Source organism: Calypte anna, chromosome 20, assembly GCF_003957555.1.
Source record: "Calypte anna isolate BGI_N300 chromosome 20, bCalAnn1_v1.p, whole genome shotgun sequence".
In the NCBI taxonomy this organism is placed as follows: Eukaryota; Metazoa; Chordata; class Aves; order Apodiformes; family Trochilidae; genus Calypte; species Calypte anna.
Genome location: NC_044265.1, coordinates 11,609,763 through 11,629,992, shown reverse-complemented (window position 1 = coordinate 11,629,992; position 20,230 = coordinate 11,609,763). Strand labels below are relative to the sequence as shown.

Genomic DNA, 20,230 nt, shown 5'->3' with positions numbered 1-20,230 from the left:
TGGAGATACTATTGAAACCAATCTGACACAGGATCGTATTCTTTTATTGCTGGTAATTTCCATATTGTCCCTATAAAAAAAAAAAAAAAAAGAAATGAAAATGTTGGAGAGTGGCGTATCAGAGGTTTACAGTGAGTTAGACAATTTCTTTTAGTCTATGAATTCTGAAAGATCCACTGAAGTATCACCAATATGCCTGCATTAATTTGGCAGCTTGATGCAGAACTAACAGCCAAATCTGATTTTTTCATAGCAGAGCATGAGACAATTTACCTGCTCATAGCCATAAGGCCTCTGCTGCTGAGCGGATGGGCCCGTCTGGGAAGCTCTGTAACTCCCATATTGCTGCCCCTGTCCTTGTTGGTAGCTGGAATACTGTGAAGAAGCTCCTTGTGCAGGACCTGGGAAGACAGAGGAATCTATCACCACATCTTAATTTGCTCAGGGGTGTTCATGTAAAACAAGAACAGTTGCAGAACTAGAAGATGTGCAGGAGCCCTGAGAACCCAGGCAGTCGCCTCCTACAAGCAGTTAGAGGGAAGGCAAAATAAGGTAAAAGTGTATTTTCAATCATAGAATTGGCTGGGTTGGAAGGGACCTCAGAGATCATCAAGTCCAACCTTTGATCCACTACCTCTGAGGTTCCCAGCCCATGGCACTCAGTGCCACATCCAGTCTCTTTTTAAGTATCTCCAGACACGGAGAATCCACTACTTCCCTGGGCAGCCCATTCCAATGCCGGATCACTCTCTCCGTAAAGAAATTCTTTCTAATATCTAACCTAAACCTCCCCTGGCACAACTTAAGACCCTGCCCTCTTGTCTTGTTGAAAGTCGTTTGGCAAAAGAGCCCAACCCCCCCTGGCTCCAACCTCCTTTCAGGGAGCTGTAGAGAGTGATGAGGTCTCCCCTGAGCTGCCTCTTCTTTAGGCTGAACAACCCCAGCTCTCTCAGCCTCTCATAGGGTCTGTGCTCAAGTCCCTTCACCAGCCTGGTTGCCTCCTTTGGACCTGCTCCAGGACCTCGATATCCTTCCTGAACTGGGGGGCCCAGAACTGGACTTCTCTTCCAAAGAGAAGGGGATTCAGGCTGGTAACATAACAGTGTGGAACACAGTGCTATACTCATGCATGTTACTGCCCAAAATCTCTTTACATGCTGTGCTCTTTGGCCAGTTTTGGTATGTGGATGTCCAAAATTAATCATTAGTTTACAGCATATTTTATCTCAGGATGAAGGACTGCAAACACCTGCCCAGACAGTGATAGTTTTCTTACCATATCCTTGCTGTTGTCCTGGGTAACTTTGTTGATTTGGGTATTGCTGCTGGGAATATGTTTGCTGTTGTGCAGCTCCCTGTTGGTATCCTGCCTGCTGCTGGCTGTACTGAGAATTTCCTAAAGCAGGGAAAATTGAAATAGTTTGGTTACAGATGAGGAAGGTGTTTCACTGTACAGGTGAATTATAGGGAAAAAAAGGCATAAAGAGCCTTGGCCTGGGACTCGCAGACAAGAAATCTTTTCAAAAGCAGATGGTTGGATTTTGACAATGAGGATATTTATTTCTTTTCAGTTCTTTTGAACAGAAATGTTTATTTATAGACATCACTAAACAAACAAACAGAAAGACCACTCATCTAGTTGGGTTTTTTTTAAATACCTATGGTGAAAATTCCACTTGCAGTATCCTGAAACAACAAAACTAACAAAGACTACAGAGATGACATTGCTTTTCCTAAATGCCACCTTGCTGTATCATGATTAAGTTAATGATCATGTTTTTCTGTTGATTTAGAGTTCAGATATCTCAATGGGATCACTGAATTTACTGATGTAGTACTGCTGAGAGTCTTTCAGTGGCAGAATTGCAAACTCATAGTAGTGACAATTTTCAAAGATGAGTTTCATTTCAACCATTGTTTTTCACGAATTTGTAAGGTGAATTAAGCAAGATTTTACAAAATTATTGTCCAGTAGACTTGTTTACTTTAGAGAAATTTCCATTTACAGCTGCCACTTTTTTCCCTGTTTTCCCTGAACCCTCTTTTTAACTGCAGTGCATTAGTTTACCTTTGTTAGCACAACCTTTTGCTTTAATACAGCCATTTTTATTTGTAAGTGTAGAGGTTACTGATATCCTGGAATTCTTCTCTCTTACTGCAAAAAATGTTCAATATCCATAGCTACAATTCCACCTGGCTCAGCAATAATTAAGGATCATTTTTCTAATGAATATGTTAGTGATCCCACAAGGCTGCACAAAACAATACAGTTAACACAGCTACTGACATGAGACTGTGTACACATGTAGTCCTGCTATAAAAAAAATCCTATAAATAGCTAAATTCAATTTCCTGGACACTCCTTAAGTAGTAGCTAAGTTGCAGTTAGTGATGCAGAAGCTGCAAGTCATATTTTACATTTCCATACGTGTTTTATCAGTATTTTAGGGCATTCAAGCTTCACAGGGACTGCCACTAGATGTTCTTACCTCCTTCATAGTAGTGTTGTGTAGAATCATCAAACGACCTGTCATAGCTCTGCTCAGTGTAGGATGACTGCTGATAAGCATAATCACCGTGTCCTACAAGGAACCACAGAGATTTATCAGAAACAGTGTTCATACAGCTAGAGATATATCACTGAAGGGTACAATATCAAGCTGCTAGTTCACAAAAATGAGGCTAAGAGGAAAAACAGACCCCTTAGGTAGGAAGTCAAATACAAAGTCACACCTATGGATCAAGCTCTTGCATTTACTCATCCAAACTTGGCTTTGTGCCCTTTGTGGAGCTGCTAGGATAGCAGGGTGCCCTGATGTATATATTTGTGTACCAGGCTCCCATGCTTTGGGATTAGAATTTCCAAGCATTTAAACTGGAAGTGAACTGTCACAGGTTTGCCAGGTCCTTGGATGAGGCAGTCATGCTGAGACTTCATCAGTATCAGAGGGCCCAGAGCCCAGAGGCATTACCATCTGGGTAGTACTGCTGGTTCATGGGTTCTGAGGAGCCTTGGCCATGACTGTACTGTTCACTGTAATATTCTTCCTGACCCATGTACTGCTGTGAGGAACCTGCAAGGAAAAGGCAAGAGAGAGCCAACTGAGACCATGGACTCCGAAGGAGTGGGTTTTATCCTTATCTTATTATTTTTTAAAAGAAAACAGTGTTTAAATCTGGATATGTAAACGAGCTGCGTATGTTGAGAGCAGTTTTGAAGATGTTTTGCCCAGTAGATAAAGACAATAAATCCGCATTCTCAGAAAAAACTGGTTGAAATTGAAATTACACAATGATCAGGAGCATGTCCTGAAACCACTCACTTTTGTGCCAATACCAAAAGTAGTGGCTACGTTTACTCTTCTGATCAGAGTTATTAGAAAGCCCAGAAATGTATTCCATGCCCAAGAACACAGAATTAAATATATTTTAATTAACGTGGTAATCTGTTTCTTCACAAAATTCAGTTTATGTTAGAATCAGTCCAGCAGCTTTATTATTTCTTAGAACTTTTTCCAGAGAGGTCTTAAAGCATGTTAGTTATCCTCTGGTGTTTTCCTTTCCTTGGCCTAATTTTTCATCCTTATTGCTGGCAAACTACATCTTCATTGCAGAAATGTATTTCTTGCTAACTGTGTCATGTTACAGCTGATCCAATACCATCTGAAAGAGCTGCAAAGATTCCCAGTGGCTTGAGCAAGCTGCATATCAATTTATTCATCTTTTCTTTAGAGACATATCATCCCTTTTGGATTATTTTTCCAAACACCTGAAATAATTAAATAGCTAAATCTTGAAAATAGATCATCTGATTGTCATGATACTTCCATTTGAGGTGTCCTGTGTTCCTGCATGGGATTCCCTATCCATCCACAGGATTTACAGATTTTTTTTACTTCCCTCCCCCACAGCACGGACTGAATATCACCGTTCTAACCCTAATTCTCTCAATAATTTAATAAGAGATTTTACCTTGCTGTGAAGCTCTGTAGGGGCCCATGGGCCTCTGCCCCATCATGCTGTTGCCTTGGTTGCTCTGACTCATCATGGCAATGGAGGACTGGCCCTGGTAGTGCTGGCTCCCTCCTTGGGCAGAGTTGTAGTGGGATGTTGCTGCTTGTTGGTGCATCATGGAGACTGCAACACACATGGAAAATTCTGTTTTCTAACAGGAGGCATCAGTTCTCTCCCTGCTCTCTTGGGAAGGAAGTTCAAACTTGCAACCAACATGCACCCTGATAATTCTGTGAATTTTCCACAGGGGGAGATGTTTTCCTACTGCATGTGTTTAACTCTCCCTCACTGTGATGCAGAAAGGATGTTATTACATGGTCAGTTCTTGCCAGGTGCTTCAGTCAGACTTTTAACAAATACATCTAGAGTCACAGAATCATAGAACAGGTCTCATCTAGCCTTGATTATTGTTAGTTCATTTAAAAGAATGTAATCATTATTACAGTAGGATTAAAGAAAGGAAGAAGAACTGATATTTGTTCCTTCCTGACTAATTCACTGCTGCATTTCTTTTCTAATCAACTCTCTTCTACTTAAATCTTACTATGAACCTGGTGATTATGCAATTTAAATAAACTGACATTCTAGAATTTATTTGATCCCTAAATTTCATATTGTTGGAAAGAAATCTTAATCACTGGACATCCCATTCCATGCTCATTAGTAAACATTTTCACAAATTAATAGCTTAATTCTGAGTTGTCTGCTAGTCTCTCTGTACCCTGCAAGCAGTATGAAGTATCAATAAAATCACAAAAAAGGGTTAGTAACGTGCAAATAATAAATGTGTAGTATTTTTTGGCAGGCTCTCTCAGGCAGGATCAAGGTGCTTCTCAGATCCCTCCCACAGCTGTGGGATTTGCTGCCAGGGGCTCTCAGTGCTGCTGTACTTTTAGCCAACTCACTTTTCCCCAGCTCATTGCTAACCAGAGCAAATCAGTGTAAATTAAAGCAAGCCTGAAACTGCCCTGACTTCCACTGGTGTCTGACACCTTGACATTCAGAGATGCCTTAGAGCTTTCCTTTGCCTCTCGCCTGTTTGCCGCCGTCCACGGGGAAATATTTACAGAAGAAATTCATGCCTGGTGAACACCCCTGAGGTCACTGCAAAGCCAAGCTGGGCCAGAAGGGAGGAAGAGGGAGTTTACCTGGATTAGACTGCATGTTGATGTTTGTTCGAGAGACATAATTGCCTATTGACCCCTGGCCTTGCATTGGCACGTTCTGAGATGCAGGCACTGTGTGGCTGTAGCCAGGCCCGGTCCCGTGGCTGCTGACAGTCATACTCAGAGAGGTGGTGGGCATGGTGTTCTGGCCTGACTGCTGCATAGACACATGGTTAGGACCTGGAAAAATTAAAAAGAGAACAACAAGAAATTCCATGCTATTGTTGGCGTTGTAGAGCGAGTATTAAAGCCCTTGCAGTCCTTCTGGAATACCTGATGATAAGGCAAAACTGAACAAACAAACAAAAAAATCTGAATTATGGAAATTCCCTGTTGTCTGCAGACAAAGTCAAACTGCCTGCTGCACAGTCTGAGATCAGCCTCTTCCTGCAGCCACATCCAGGCTGTAGGGAATTGCAGACAGAAAGAATCCACAGCAATTCCCCAAAACCAGATCAACACAAAAGGCAGCAGGTCAACAAATGCCAGTCGTGTCCAGACACTCCAGAAAACACAGGGACTGTGGAAACATCCCAGCTTCCTGAAATTTGTCTTTTCCTTCCTCATGTCCTGCTCCTCTTCCTCCTTCACACAGATGGGGATATGGGGAAGGCAGAGCTGTGGCTGTAAATACTTTTATGAATGAGGTTTGGACAGTTATTTCATTTTGCGTTGTTAGTGATTGGGTGTATTGTTTTCTATCTAAATTCATCTGCATTGTTGTCAATCTAAATTTAGAGACACTGGAAGGCATGCAAGAACCCTTAGAAGAGGCAGAATTCTGTTGTCATGCTTAGGTCATCATTTTTTAATTCACAGTTAATAAGTGTATCTAGAACCTCTGAAAAACGTGTCCAGTTCTCTGAGTACAAACCTCATTAATGACACTTCATGTTATTTATAGACATGAAAATGATAGAATTTGCTGTAGATTATTGTGTTTTCTTCTGATGGAGAGATGCAAGCAGCATTTTCAACAAGAGTTTAGGAGAGCCAGCTCTACTGAAATGAGTGGAGCCAGGTCAGTATTGCCCTACAGAGACCCAGCTCTGTGTTTCCCTGAAACACTGAAAAGAGAGATTCTTAATAACACAAAACAACGTTTTGACCAATTTATAATCCTCATACTAGGTAATAAATCTTTCAAAAGGAAGTCCCAGATAAATGTAGGAAGTTCTTCACAATCTGTAGCTGTTTAAAGGAGGTACCTCATCCATTAGTTTAAAAGGCACCATCACTTCACCACAAATACATTTTTTAATAGTCAGAAGTAATTTCATGGCTTGCATCTGCTCCTGAGTCCCCCTGCCAAGGTCTCTGATTTTACAATCAGATATTTCTATTTATAGAAACTGTTTTCTCCCTCTGACCCTCTGAGAAAGACTCACAGAAGCAAGGACTGACTAAATAACTGGGAACTACAAAATAAATAAAAAGATTATTCATGCTATTCATGCAGAATTAAAAAGATGTATTTCTAACAGTTCCTTTTTAGTTATATGAACAAAAGAAACAGACAAGGTATATTATGTTGTTCATATGAAATGTCTGTGCATAATCTTTGGTTCCGTGGTACAACCTCTGCAAGCTTCTGTAGAGGACAAAGACTGAGGCAGCATCAGATTATTCTGAAGAAGAAACATGTCCTGGGAGGTCTTTGCAACCTAAAAGCTTGGTTGTGTGATTACCCATGCAAGCAATTCCATTTTACCCCGGCCAGCCCCACCACCTTCAAGAGAAAAATACCACAACAGATGGATTTTCTTAGGAAAAACCTGGATGTGTTTTTACTTGGTGATTTTCACGACGCATTAAAAAAAAAAAAAATAATTAAAAAATTAATTTTTCTACAGAAATACTCAGCAGATTAGAGTCCTTGCAGAAGCCAACATCACGACTGACCGGAGCCATTTTGTGATGATTTCAGCTTGTGCCTGAAATCCCCATATGCCTGAAAGGTGAGTTAGGAGAGGGCTTTTACAGCTCTGCAAGTATATTCTGCATTAATGATTTTGTTGCCAAGCAACAGCAAAGCAGCACAAAGGGGACTGGAGCTCACCATTGCTGATCTGACTCTGCATGAGGGAGGAAGGAGGGAGGCCCGTCCCGATTGCATCACTGAGATTGCTCTGGGAATGGAGAGATTGGTTGGATGCACTCTGAGTCATTCCTCCCGGGCCCAAGTTGATGTTTTGCGTTGGTGGCTGCAAATAACAAGGAGGAGAAGCAAAATTTTCGTTAGGTTTCAATTAGAACAAAAATAATCACCCCTGATGTCACCGGAGGGACTAAAATCTGCCTCTGCTCGCTGTGTGCTTCCTTCATTTTTGGGGCTTAAACCTTTCTACGAGGTTTGAATGCCACCCAGCATGTTGTAGAGAAGCCAGCAGTGGAGGTCTTAAAATTGTGCTTATAATAAAGTCTGGCCTCTGTGCCCATTTTTCCATATTTAGAGGAATTTCTTTTTGTGCTGGTCAGAAGATAACTGCTGGGGGGATTTGCTTGAGCAAAGGCAATACAGAAGGGTGTTGACAAAATGACCTTTATTAAACATAAAGCTGTGTTATGTGTGATACCTCCAAAATCAAGGCACTTAGCAAGAATTTCTTACTGACAGGGATCAGTAACAGAATCAAAGAACATTTATTTCCCTCTGGCACAGTAAATGTATCTGATGGTAACACTGGTACTTACAGCAGGAAGCAAGGACTGCATATTCTGGTTAGAATCTGCTATTGTTGCCAAGTAAACCAGGTTTCTGTGCAAGATTTGTTGGTATCTACAGAATAAGGAGTAAAGCTTATTTGGAAAGGGTTAAAAATACAGAAAAATTTCTTTTCTTTTTTTTTCTTTTTCTATTTACGAATTATTAGTTAAATTATATTAGATGGCTTTTCATCTGTCCTAATAAACAGCAATGGTAATACCCTGTATCTATGCTGCTATGCTTTCCATCAAGGAAAAATGTGTTCAACACATCTTTTACAAATGGGCAAACCTGGGGTAAGGGAGAGGAATAATACACTCTCTTTTTAAAGCACTTTGACTGTGAAGCTGGGACCTCAGTTTTTGAGTGCTGACAGATGGTCAGCTGCTCTAAATATTACCCCCTTTTTCTCCTTGTTCATCAGAGAATGCAGGGTCCCAGAGGTGATGAAATTCCTGAACTCCAAAGCCCCAAACCTGTTTGTCCTCCCATCAAGCTGAGAAGAACAAGATTTTCTCAAGAGTGCTCTAACTGGAGTGTTTGCTCATGTAAGCACCACCAGAATCATTTCTGCTTCTTCACAGTTGTCAGGAAACTAGAAAAGCTCAAAGCAAAGATCAGGAGGGCATGGAAAGAAAACCAGCAGCTGTCCACTGAGCAAAGAGCTCAGCTTGTGGAAACAGGGAGGCTTCCAAGAAGGTGAGAGAAAATATTTTTTTTATCATGAGCTTTCTTCTGATAAAGGCTGGAAACTGGGGAAAGTGGCAAAAATGAAGCCAGAATGGTGACATGAGTTCTACAGCAAAAGTCTCTTTTTTTAACCAATTTTTTTTAAGAGTACAATGTTCTGGGTTTATCCCCATAACTTCCCCTTTCATGGAGCAGGTTGGCTGCTCTTCCTGACTGGGATTTAATGCCTGAGGTTCATAAAAGCATTTTGCTCTCAAGATCAGGAATAGTAAGTAGTGACACAAACCCGTGTCTATGTGCACGTTGTTTTAGACATAGAAAGTAACAGTGCTGATTCTTAACATTTAATCACTTTCTGATTAAAATGGGTTCAATTTGTTGCCAATTCTACTTGTGTTCCATCAATCTGCAAAGAGCAAGTGGTCTAATAATCATAATTGTTTACGGTTGTTGTAATAAATTACTTGTTTAAAATATTGTAATACTAAAATAAGAGTGAGAAAACATCTCTGTTCCAAAAGCAATACACATGTCTTAATACAAGTGAATTGAAAAGAAAAAAAAAATTAATTTTTTCTCAGTGATCAGTGAACAGAACTGTTCACAGTACTGTTCTTGAGCAAAATAAAACACCAAGACTTTCTAACAGACTCTAAAACTCATCATACTCACTGAGTACATTCTGCAGTTTTCCCCTTGCTCTGATAATCCATAATACATTGTATTAGGTGGTGATTTTCATCTAGCATCTGCATGAAAGAAATTTAATCAAAACATGTTACTGTGAGAATCACACTGAAGTTCTGGTTTTGTGACATTCACTCTTCTGGGCAGTGGGTGCTGTTTTGGGCAGTTTTGTTTTATCAGGATATTCTGAAGTATCTACAGGTGACTTCATTGAGCCCCAATATTGTGTTTTTCAAATCAATCATTTATGAATAGTTCTCTATAAAGGACCTGTACCCAACACAGGATATTTAATGGACTTATTTTTTGCTCCCAAATAGCACACAGATTTTTATGCTGAAGAAGGAAAATGCTTTCCCTATCAAATACCTCTGCCTCATTCTAAAGTATCACCCAACCCTTTCCAGAACTTCAGATTCACTCACATGCCTACTTTCAAATCAGAAACAGACTTACAAGCAATCTAATCCTACAAGTTTTCCTGCACAGGACTGGCATGTGCAGAATGCTGAACCTGAGGAAGTACAAAATTTGTATTTACTGGATCTACCGAGCCCACATTTAAGAGAATCACATTCCAATATGTCCTTGGGGGTGATTCTGTTCTAATACTTAAAATGAAAACACAGATTAATTATGTAGCAGTTAATTTATGTGTATCAGTGGCTCCTAGCTTGCTTCCTTTAAGTTAATTCTTGTGATTGAATTTTTCCAAGATCAGAGCTGCTGGAGAAAACGATGAGACCTTTACTTATTGAATTTATAATACAATTAAGAGCTTAAAATATCCTTTGTTTTGTATTAAAGTTCATATACAACACTTTGTCTCTTTCTCCCAGCTTTCTGGTGAATGCAGCAAGCTTTCTGCAGGTGGGTGAGTGGAAAAATAACACCAGTATTTAGAAATTTAGATTTGCCTCTGAGCATATCACTCTGTAATGTAGTTTGTAGGTACTGCTGCTGCTAAGTGCTGGGCCTTTGAAACACTGGGTCATAGGACAGAAGAACTCTTGAGGAAAGAATAACTTGTTTTTATGCAAGAGAAATGTGAACTAATTGATGCAGGTATGTGTTCTAATCAGGACAAAGTCACCATGCAGACCTAGGGCTAAATTAGAGGAAAACAAGCAGAAAATTAATTTCAATGCACAGAATGTTTGAGGTTGGAAGAGACCTCCAAGATCATCCAGTCCAACCTTTGACCAACACCTTAAGCTCACCCCTAAACCAATTTGCACTTGCAATCTACCCAGTCCCTCCCTGAAGAACTCAGCTTGTCCTGCTGCTTGCTTGGAGGTTGCAAGTTGATCTGAACTTTGCTGGACACTCTTGTCCATCCCAGGCTCTGACTGCTGGATAAGCAAAGAACATAAACCCATCCTTTTCAGTTCCCACAATGGGAATCACTGACAATATTTTTGCATTCAGCTAAGATATGTCCTCAACAGTAAGATCCCAAGCACTATTACAGGTATCTTCACCAGAAAAAGGCTTCTACAATTAGCTGAAGAACGTTTTGCTTACTGAAAAGTAATCAGGAATAGCTCTTTTCCTAACTTACTAGGAAAAGAACCAAGTTCTGATCTCCATTACACAGAAGGAACTGAAGTTTGCTGCCCTGCAAACACTTTCTGATGAATTATTTTAAAGAATCTCCATCACTGCTGTCTTGTCAAAAGATCCTACATCCTTCATGTTAAATTTATTGCAGGAATAATTGGTACTAGAATACTAACAGCTTTGAAGGACTATAAAAACTGAGTCAAGAAATAAAAGTAAGTTTTATATATACTATAAACACCAATAAAAATAATCCTGTTTTTTAGTGGAACTGGTGTGTGAAAAAGCTAATTTTTATGAGGATTTTTTGAGTTCCTAGCCCAGCACCTGCTCCTTCTCTCCTTGCCCTGTTCCTACACTTGACTGTACAGCCCTGTGCCTGCAAACCTCTTCCTCAGCATCACCACTCATCCAAAGAAAATCCCTGCCAACAGCCCAACAGGTGACAGTCCTGAAGTTAACAGGTCAGTACCTGAGATGGGAAAGGTTTTTACACCTTCCTGGTAAATAAATAACATTTTGAAGCTTCCCTAAAGTTTATACATAGAAAAAAAGGAAAGGGCTGGGGAATCAAACTGATTTGGCTGCCTTTTTCCTGTGGATCCAGTCATGGTTTTAACCACAAACAATCTGAATTATGAAATTCTCTCCTAACCCAAACCAACCTGGAGGTAAGAGAAAAGCTTATCCACCGAGTCTGAGATATTTTAGTATTTAAACTTAAATGGTTCACAATACTACATGTGCTGCACAAAATGGGATGAGTTTACAGTCTCCTGAGATCCAAGTCATCTCCTCAGTCTCTCACAGCATTTTGCTCTGTCTTAATCTCTGCTCTGTCACAGTTGGTGGTTTTTTTCCCCCAAGAAGAATGCAGGAACTGGCAGCAGACAATGTTTTATCTGCAAACCCCACTGCTAACCAGCCCATAGGAGTATCACTTCTTCATCAGTCACAAGTTACAAATGGACCACGCAGAACACGGACCAGTCGGGTCCAGCACCCCCCACAACTCCACCTGAAGCAAACCCCTGTGAGGTGGGAAACATGCAAAAAACACCAGGATGAAGCACAAATGACAAACAGCAGTCAAAGTAAAAAACATGCATCTTCTCCATGGCCATTTCCAGCCTCCTCCACCTTCCACAGGAGGAAAGGGTGTCGGGCATCTCTGCGTGGTCCCTGCCACAGAGGAAACAATAACTTCCCAAGTAGGATCCCTCTGCTTTGGCCTCCACATGAGACCCATGTGCAGATCTCCTCTCCAGAGAAAATCTTTCAAAACCTTTGTTTTTCATGAAACACGAATAAACACATCACAAATAATAATAATAATAACAGTATATGAAAAACACCAATGATTGGTGCTCCCTCTACCTTCTGCAAGACTAAAATTCTGCATCCCAATACAATAGAAAACCCTTGCAAACTCAGTATTTTAATTTATTTTTTGACGATTATTTTTGGGGGGCCAAGCAGCTGACATGCCACCAGAAATCAATCATACATTTGCAGATTTTATTGCAATTCCCCAATGCATTATTGGGGATTTTTCCCCTCTGCCAGCAGCAGATAACGTGCCGTCCTAATTTTATTCCCCAAGTCCTTCTCCCACTCTCTCTTTGCAGTGATCTGAACACCTTTGCTTTGTTCCACCTCCTCCTCCTCCTCCTTCCCCCACCTCTCTCTCCAGCTGTCCATCTTTGCAGCTCTCGCCAATTCACCACTTTTCCTGATCGCCCTAGAAATAAGCCTCCTTCCTCGGCTGCAGGAGCACGGAGGGGAAGAAATGTCTAAAATTGTCTGTAGAAAAGCATGCTTTTTTACCTTCTGGATAGTTTGCTGGGTGACCTCCCCTTTGCCTCTTGGGCGAGCAGAAGCAAAGGCAACCGACATGGTGGTTGTTTGGTTTTTTTGTTTTTTATGGTTTGTTTTTTTTTTTAAGTTGTTTTTTTCTTGTTTTTTTCTCTTTTTTTTAACGTGTCTATAATATATTGGTTCCAGGCTCTAATAATATTGTTATTATCTGGCTGCTATAGCCGTGCACAGATTCTCCGCAGTGCACGGGGAGGGGAGCCGCCGCAGATGGTACGATCTGCGCCCCGCAATCAGCCGCGGGCACCGCACCGCCCGCCGGCCACGCACCTCCCTCGCCCCCCAACGCCCCCTCCTCGCTGCCTCAGGGCGGGGAAGGGGCGGCGGGGATTTGGGGAAGGGGCGGGATGCGGCCGCCGCCTCCCCCTCCGCCTCCTCCCCGCCCGCCGCACATGGTGCGGCCCTGCCGCGGGGCTTCCTGGCGCAGCCGAGCGCCGGCTCCTCGCTGCGCCAACTGCGTAGCGCCCGAACAGCGCGGGATGCGCTGCGCGGAATGCGTAAGGCGATGCTCAGTACGCAAATAGCGTAGCTTCCCCCCCCTCCCTACCCCTCCCTCTGACTCTCGCTGGGTGCAGCGTACGGAGATGGCGTAGGGGGCGCTGTTGGCGTAGCCCGGCATGGCGCGGGCTCCGGAAGCGAGGGGCGGGGGGATGAGTGTGCTGTTTTGAGGGAGGCGGCTGGTTCCGGCCCCGCGGGGACGCACGGGCGGCAGCCATGAGCTACGACCGGGCCATCACCGTCTTCTCCCCGGACGGGCACCTCTTCCAAGTGGAATACGCCCAGGAGGCGGTAAAGAAAGGCTCCACGGCGGTGAGTGAGTGAGGGAGGGAGCGAGCAGCGTGGCCGCGCCGGGTGGCTGAGGGGAGGCGGGCAGCGGGCCTGCCCCTCGCCCTGTCCCCTTCGCCCTGTCCCCCGGCTTCTCGGTCCTCTCCGGGACGGGGTGGTCGCTCAGGGCTGCCGAAGGAGTGATCTCCTCCAGAGAGATGTCCCCGGGTTCAGCACCGGGTCTGGAGCTGGATGCGGAGGGGCCGGCGGGTTGCCGGGAAAGCTCCGGCTCTGATTCAGGCCGCTGCTGTGGGGTTTTGGTTTTTGGGGAGGAAATGTTGGAGATTTTGTGCATTGAGCCATTGAACGCCAGGCCCGGGGCAGCGATTGCAGCGGGAGGAGTGAGTGGGTGGATCGGTGGATGGGTGGGTGGTCCCGGGGGTCCCACGGGAGGAGCATCCCTGGTGCCTGGTCCTGCCTGGGCACATCCCATGGGCTTTAGGGAACGGCAGGTAAAGGAGACACAGAGGTAACTTCTTGGCTCTTAGCTTCCAGCTTTCCCAAACTTTTTCTCAATGAAGGTCCTGTTTTTTTGTTGGGTTTTTTTTGCCTTGGGGAGTGGCAAATAGTAATTCCTAAATTAGCAAAATACCCAGAAGAAAATCTGCTGCCTTTGGGATGAGATTAATCTCAACCAGACTTAGTGCCAGATAAGACAGGCTTTATTTTTTTTTTCCCCTCCCAGAAATTAAAACCCTGTAACCGTGGAGCTAACATGCAACACAATCTACCTGTGCCTTGTCTCTTAGAATTGTAGGATGGTCAGAGTTGGAAAGGACCTTAAAGATCACCCAGTTCCAACTCCCCTGCGTGGGCAGGGACACCTTCCACTAGATCAGGTTGCTCAGAGCCTCATCCAACCTGGCCTTGAATGTTTCCAGGAATGGAACTCCCACAACTTCCCTGGACAGCCTGTTCCAGAGTCTCTACTTGGTTCAGTTCAATGGTTTTGGAAACATCTGCAATACCCTAACAGCAGGGCTACCCTGTAAAGCAAAATTGTTCCCATCCCCCTCTGAGAAATAGTGGGAATAAGTGTGAAACATCAATTTCTTTTTTCCTCCCTGGTGCTGAAAATGGTACATGAAAAGTATGAGTTAGAACGTTAAGGCAGCAAGCTGCTTGGAGTGTTTGGTTTGGTATTAAGTGTTTTGGGTTCTGACTTGAGCAATACCAGTAGACCAGTTGTAGTGGTACTTTTGTTGCCAATCCTGCTTCTGTGGCTGCAGAAATGGGACTGCTGGTATTGGGAGGAGTTGGGAAAACACTTGGTAAGAGGGGTGGGAATGTGTGTCTTGGGAGCCACATGAATTTAAATTGGTATAAGCTGATAATGAAACTGCACCCTGGAATCTAATGCAATTTTTGTTACATCAGTCCTTTCTCCAGGTTGTGGCAATAGGTATTAAAACACTGATGTCAAGCTGAAATCACGTTTACAGTTTGGGGCTTTTGTTTCTTTTTTTTTTTTTTTTTTTCCCTACTCAGTCAGGTCTGTAGCTGCTGGGTTTACTGGTCTTAGCTTCATTTTCTTTTTCTCCTTCTTTTGATGCATTGAAGGTTGGAGTAAGAGGGAAGGATATTGTTGTTCTGGGTGTGGAAAAGAAGTCTGTGGCAAAACTTCAGGATGAAAGAACTGTACGAAAGATCTGTGCTCTGGATGACAATGTCTGCATGGCTTTTGCAGGTATGTGAACCCTTCAGGGTTTTTGGAAGTTCCTGAAACACTTTTGGGTGTGTTTATGGATTATGAGAATGTAAATACTTAGCATAACTGGCTGAGGACTCTGGGAAAGGAGTGTGTGTGTTTCCATAATTGCTTATTCTATTGTTGAAGTTAATCAGGTCCTCTAGGTTTAATGTGAGGATGAAGACTGAGAACTGATGTGTCATTGGCACAGATAAATCTGAATTTATATAAATATATATTTAATTTTTATATATTTACTCAATCTATGCTCTGTATCTATTATTTGAGTTGTATATATTTTATATAAAACATATTATCAATACATACTGCAGGAGCTACAAGAGACATTTGTCAGTTGCAGGGACCTTTTCCCACATTCATCAAGCCAAAAAGCCAAATTTTGCCATCTTGCATTTAAAAAAAAAGTTCTCCATTTAAGTTCAGAAGACTCCTGAATGAACAGCTCTGGATTTGAAACATGAATATTCAAGCTCCACATTCTTCCTGTTCCAAATGCCTGAATTTTCATTGTTGAAAGCTTGAAGAGGAGGCAGGAAAATTTTAAAAACCACAATGGATAAAATGTATTTCAGGAGGTTTTTTCCTCTCCTCAAGTAGCTGAGAATCTTTGTGTCAGTGTTAGCAATGCTTCAGGGGGAGGTCTGATTTAACCAGGAAAAAAAATAGGAGTTTTTTAGATGTAGTGTACAGGAGTGAGAGGCTCAGCTACTTCTGCTGCCTTGCTTCCCCAGCTAAGTGTGGTGATCTATGCACATGAGTTCACAAGCTTGAAGAAAAAATCCTCTACTAGAAACAAGGCTGTAAGTTCAGGATGTTACCATTAGCTGAGAAGTGAAGTAAGAAATAAACCCAACACGTGTGAGAACAGAGATTGCTTTGTTGTTTGCTGTTAGATGGAATGCTGTCAGGTTGTCAGTCCTATTCTCATTACCTGCTTCAAACCAGCACGTGCTGGGCATCAAAGCTTTAAACTAAATCCTCAACTTATTTTGGTACATTAACTTCTTTCTGTTGCTTTAGAAATGCTTGTCTTGCTCAGCAAACCTCAAAGAGTGGGAGCTCTCTTCTCCCTTTCTCATTGCTGTCAGCACTGACCTTGAGAGCCTTTTTGGGGCAAGAGGAGTTGTTTTATTTGTGCCAAGGGTCTGGAGCAGGAAGCTGAGGATCCACTGTCATTTCAGGGCTGACAGCTGATGCCAGAATAGTTATAAACAGAGCTCGTGTGGAGTGCCAGAGCCACAGGCTGACTGTGGAGGATCCTGTCACTGTGGAGTACATCACACGTTACATTGCTAGCCTGAAACAGGTATGTTGGAGCACTGAAAAAATACTCCTGATGCTGCAAAAACTCTCCTGATGCACAGGGCTGGGGGACTAAGTGTGAGAAATGTCTGTCCTGGCCTTGCTCTACTCAGCTGGTGAAAATCAGCATGACAAAACACACCGTGGGTGTTTGTTTCAAATAGGGAGGGAGTAATAAAAGAGGAGGATTGATTACTGTTTGGTTTTTTTCCTGAAGATGAAGAAATTAATTAGTACTTGTAAAGACTGCATAATTACACTGGTGATATCATCAGGAACACTCTGCTAATCTGCAGCTCTAACTTGCTCCCCTAACAATGCTGCTGTGTTATTGTCAAAACATCTTCCTGGCTTCTGTTCGTTTTTTCCTCCTACTAAGACATTGCAGGGATGGGAAAAAGCAGAGTGAATCAGTGCTTAATGTATTTTATATTTGATATTAATGAATTTTAAACTAATTACAATGTCAAAATATGCCCAACTGCATTCTGTGATAAAATTACTGATTTGCCAGTGTACTTAACTGATTTTCAGCAACTGGTGGGGATTAGAAAAAATGTAGTTTACATTTTAAAATATAATAAATATATATGTTTTATATATATAAAATATAATCAATTACATGTAATTTTACATGCCCTGATGTGTACAATGATGATAGTGTAATTCCTGTACTGCTCATTAGCCTGCCAGAGCACCATGCCCCTTTCCAGAGTTTCATTTTACTCCTTTACAGTCACTCTCACCTTTGTGCCTCTCACTCTGACATGCTGATGGTTTCTCTCAGGCTATTTCACCCCCCTGCCTTGCATCAGGCCTCCTCCTCCAGGGGTACTTCTGGTCTGACATGTGGCAACCCCTGTGCTAGCCCAGGGTCAGCCAGAGGGGCTGTTCTCAGGGTTTGCTGTAGCTGGCTCACTGCCACAGAGGTGCCACACTCCCTGATGGGATTGTTGGTGAAAACTGACCTTGTGTTCAGGTGTCACCTGCTTGTGTCCAAGCAGAGGGTTACAGCTGGGCTTGCAGACACAGCTCTGCCTCTCAGCACCAGACTCAGGGTCTTGTGTGAGGGACAGGATCCTGACTTCAACACACAGACTGCTAAGAAAGCCTGCTGAAAGTATTTCTGGTTGGGACTCCTCCAGTGTCTGCTTTCCATTCTACAAATGTTTTTAGAACCTCTGAACTCAGTCTCTCTTCTCTCTCATCAGAGGTACACACAAAGCAATGGTCGCAGACCTTTTGGTATCTCTGCTCTCATCGTGGGATTTGACTTTGATGGAACCCCCAGGCTGTACCAGACTGATCCCTCTGGCACATACCATGCTTGGAAGGTGAGTTGATTCTGTCTCTTGGGAAATGTAAGGAAATATTTGGGACTTAATGTCTCCTTTAAAGAGAGACCAGTGCAGGAAGGAGATCTTGCTGGTTGACAGCTGCAAAAATCCTCAGTGATCAGATTTACTGACAATGGGGGTCTGCAGCTCAGCTTTCCTTGGGAACTTTTGTCCTGTTTTCCAAGAAAAAAACCAAACAAACCCACCTGTGCCTGACACCTGTCTTTGTGTGATGGGAAAAGTCACATGTTCAGTGTCCTGAAAAATACATGGTGAGCACAGAATGGTTCCAGATTATGTACTTCCCCAATTCTTGCTTATTCTGTCAATGAAGCCTCTTCTGAACATCCACTCATTCCCTCTTTTCCCCTCAATATTCCCAGGCTAATGCCATTGGCAGAGGAGCCAAATCAGTGCGTGAGTTCCTGGAGAAGAACTACACTGATGAAGCCATTGAAACAGATGATCTAACTATTAAACTTGTCATCAAGGCTCTGCTGGAGGTGAGTCTGTTTCAGATCCCTTGTGTGAGTTTTCACTGGAAGTTTGGATTAACTGTAAATGTGAGTACATGAAAATCTTGGTGCGTGCCAAGGCCAGTCCTGTAAAATGATCTCTGTGGGCTGTGGGATTAAATTCAGGGTTTCAGGTAACATTTTCCATAGCTCACACTGAATTTACTAGCAGTTTTCTGGGGAGGGAAAAAGACTTCAGCTCTGGGCATTAAAACAGGTGCACCAAAGATGTGCTAAACCAGATGCTGAATATTTTGTGTTGAAATTTGAGATACAGAAAATACCCCAAGTCAGGTGATGGAGATGAGGTGTTTTTCCCCAGCCACCTGAGTGCAGTGATGCCAGAATTACAACTTATTTTTGAGTTACAAGTTACTGGAGCTTAGAGCTAATCAGCAAAGTCCTCCCCATCCACCCAAGTTCTTCTCAGAAGACAGGAAAGGGTTAGAATTAATTCCTGGACATGCTCCTGACACCCAACTCTTGTTTAGGTTGTGCAGTCTGGGGGGAAGAACATTGAGCTGGCAGTGATGAGGAGAGAACAGCCACTGAAGGTAAGGTCTTTGTGGGCTTCTCCCTGTGTGAGGGTTTTGCTGATCCTGTCCTTGCTGCTCTGTGTGAACTTCTGTGTTATCTCAGATTCTGCCCTGTCAAATACTTCAGTTTATTTTTAGTGGCCAAGGAATGTTGTTGTGTCTGTAGAAGGTACAGGTGTCTGGATAAATATCAGTTAACTGTCCATGTCAGAACTAAACTGTATAAATAAAATCCTCTCAGTTGATATTAGTATCTAGAGGGTCACCTGTGTTTCTGTTTCAGATCCTAAACCCTGAAGAAATTGAGAAGTACGTTGCTGAAATTGAAAAAGAAAAGGAAGAAAATGAAAAGAAAAAACAGAAGAAAACATCATGATGAATGAAATTCAACTGCTTAGCTGCTTTTTAAATCAAGTGATGGGTTATTCTGTATAGACAACATGTAGGCATTCCACTTACTCATCTTGTGCCCCTCTTGAGACCTACAATAAACCTATTGATTTTTTTTTAAAGCTGTTATTTTAAAAATATCTGTCTATTCCTTGGATTTTAATTACCTGGGATTATTTGGTTGGTTACAAAACACCAGGACTGACTGATTAAAGGACAAAGACTGCCTTTTTTTTCCTTGGACAGTTCAGTTTGTTTAATGATTCCTTTCCACAGTCTCACTTCTTAGGCTCCCCTTTATTTATTTATTTTTTTGGTAGCTGTCTCAAGAGTTGTTTTGCAGCCTCAGTAGAACATAACTAATACAGAATTATGCTTTTCCTTCCCTAGCTGGCATCTTTACATTTAACCAGCTGGGTTTGGACAGGAGCCTTGCAGAAACCTGTGGCAGCAGGGGGGTGTTTTACCCCTGAAGGATGGGACAGGGGTTTGGGGGTCACGTTCTGGGAGGTCAGCAGGAGAACTGGGATCTCCTCCCAAGCAGGGTGCATGCCATGGGGCTTCCATAGACCTTGCATGATTCATCTGGTTCAGAATAAAGCATTGCTGTTGTGTTTGCCCACTGGGGGATTTACAGACCAGTTGCTTCCTAATGCTAAAAATAACCAGAAAGAATGCTACATACAACATAGTTATGCTCTACTCTAGTTTCTCCTTTTGTATCTACACTCATGCTGCTTTCCCCCTACCTCTCACCCTCAGGAGTTGGGTTTAACTTGGTTTCTGGTCCAGCCTGTTCACTGCTCCCAGTTCCCATGAGCCAATTCCATCTTCCCTGCAGCAGGAGGAGGTTGCTCAGATGCTGTAGAGGGGCAGGACTTGATTCTGTGCCCCAGTCTCACGTTGCTCCTGAGA

At 42.7% G+C, this 20,230-nt stretch overlaps 2 protein-coding genes across 2 annotated transcripts; one reads left to right on the top strand and one right to left on the bottom strand.

Moving 5' to 3' along the window:
• SS18L1 (SS18L1 subunit of BAF chromatin remodeling complex) lies at positions 1-12,769 on the bottom strand. The gene is made up of 11 exons (XM_008497818.2): positions 12,652-12,769; positions 9,250-9,326; positions 7,875-7,959; positions 7,240-7,384; positions 5,163-5,360; positions 3,973-4,137; positions 2,973-3,074; positions 2,490-2,582; positions 1,277-1,396; positions 274-401; positions 1-70 (listed from the first exon to the last, which is right to left on the bottom strand). The coding sequence occupies exons 1-11, from the start codon at positions 12,718-12,720 to the stop codon at positions 44-46; spliced, it is 1,209 nt and encodes a 402-aa protein (XP_008496040.1). The 5' UTR covers positions 12,721-12,769; the 3' UTR covers positions 1-43.
• Positions 12,770-13,331: 562 nt separating this feature from the next.
• Positions 13,332-19,534, top strand: PSMA7 (proteasome subunit alpha 7). The gene is made up of 7 exons (XM_008497820.2): positions 13,332-13,509; positions 15,085-15,211; positions 16,417-16,541; positions 17,749-17,871; positions 18,258-18,377; positions 18,881-18,943; positions 19,209-19,534. Exons 1-7 carry the CDS (start codon positions 13,414-13,416, stop codon positions 19,299-19,301), a joined length of 747 nt encoding a protein of 248 aa, XP_008496042.1. The 5' UTR covers positions 13,332-13,413; the 3' UTR covers positions 19,302-19,534.
• The last annotated feature ends 696 nt before the right edge of the window (positions 19,535-20,230 follow it).

Excerpts from the sequence above, each read along its gene's own strand:
- SS18L1 (XM_008497818.2), bottom strand. The coding sequence starts at position 12,720 with ATGTCGGTTGCCTTTGCTTCTGCTCGCCCAAGAGGCAAAGGGGAGGTC. Across the intron at positions 7,385-7,874 it reads TGCAGTCCTTGCTTCCTGCT|CCACCAACGCAAAACATCAA; the intron begins GTAAGTACCAGT and ends TGTTATTTGCAG. Across the intron at positions 5,361-7,239 it reads GCAGAGTCAGATCAGCAATG|GTCCTAACCATGTGTCTATG; the intron begins GTGAGCTCCAGT and ends TAATTTTTCCAG.
- PSMA7 (XM_008497820.2), top strand. The coding sequence starts at position 13,414 with ATGAGCTACGACCGGGCCATCACCGTCTTCTCCCCGGACGGGCACCTC. Across the intron at positions 16,542-17,748 it reads ACATTGCTAGCCTGAAACAG|AGGTACACACAAAGCAATGG; the intron begins GTATGTTGGAGC and ends CTCTCTCATCAG. Across the intron at positions 18,378-18,880 it reads TCATCAAGGCTCTGCTGGAG|GTTGTGCAGTCTGGGGGGAA; the intron begins GTGAGTCTGTTT and ends ACTCTTGTTTAG.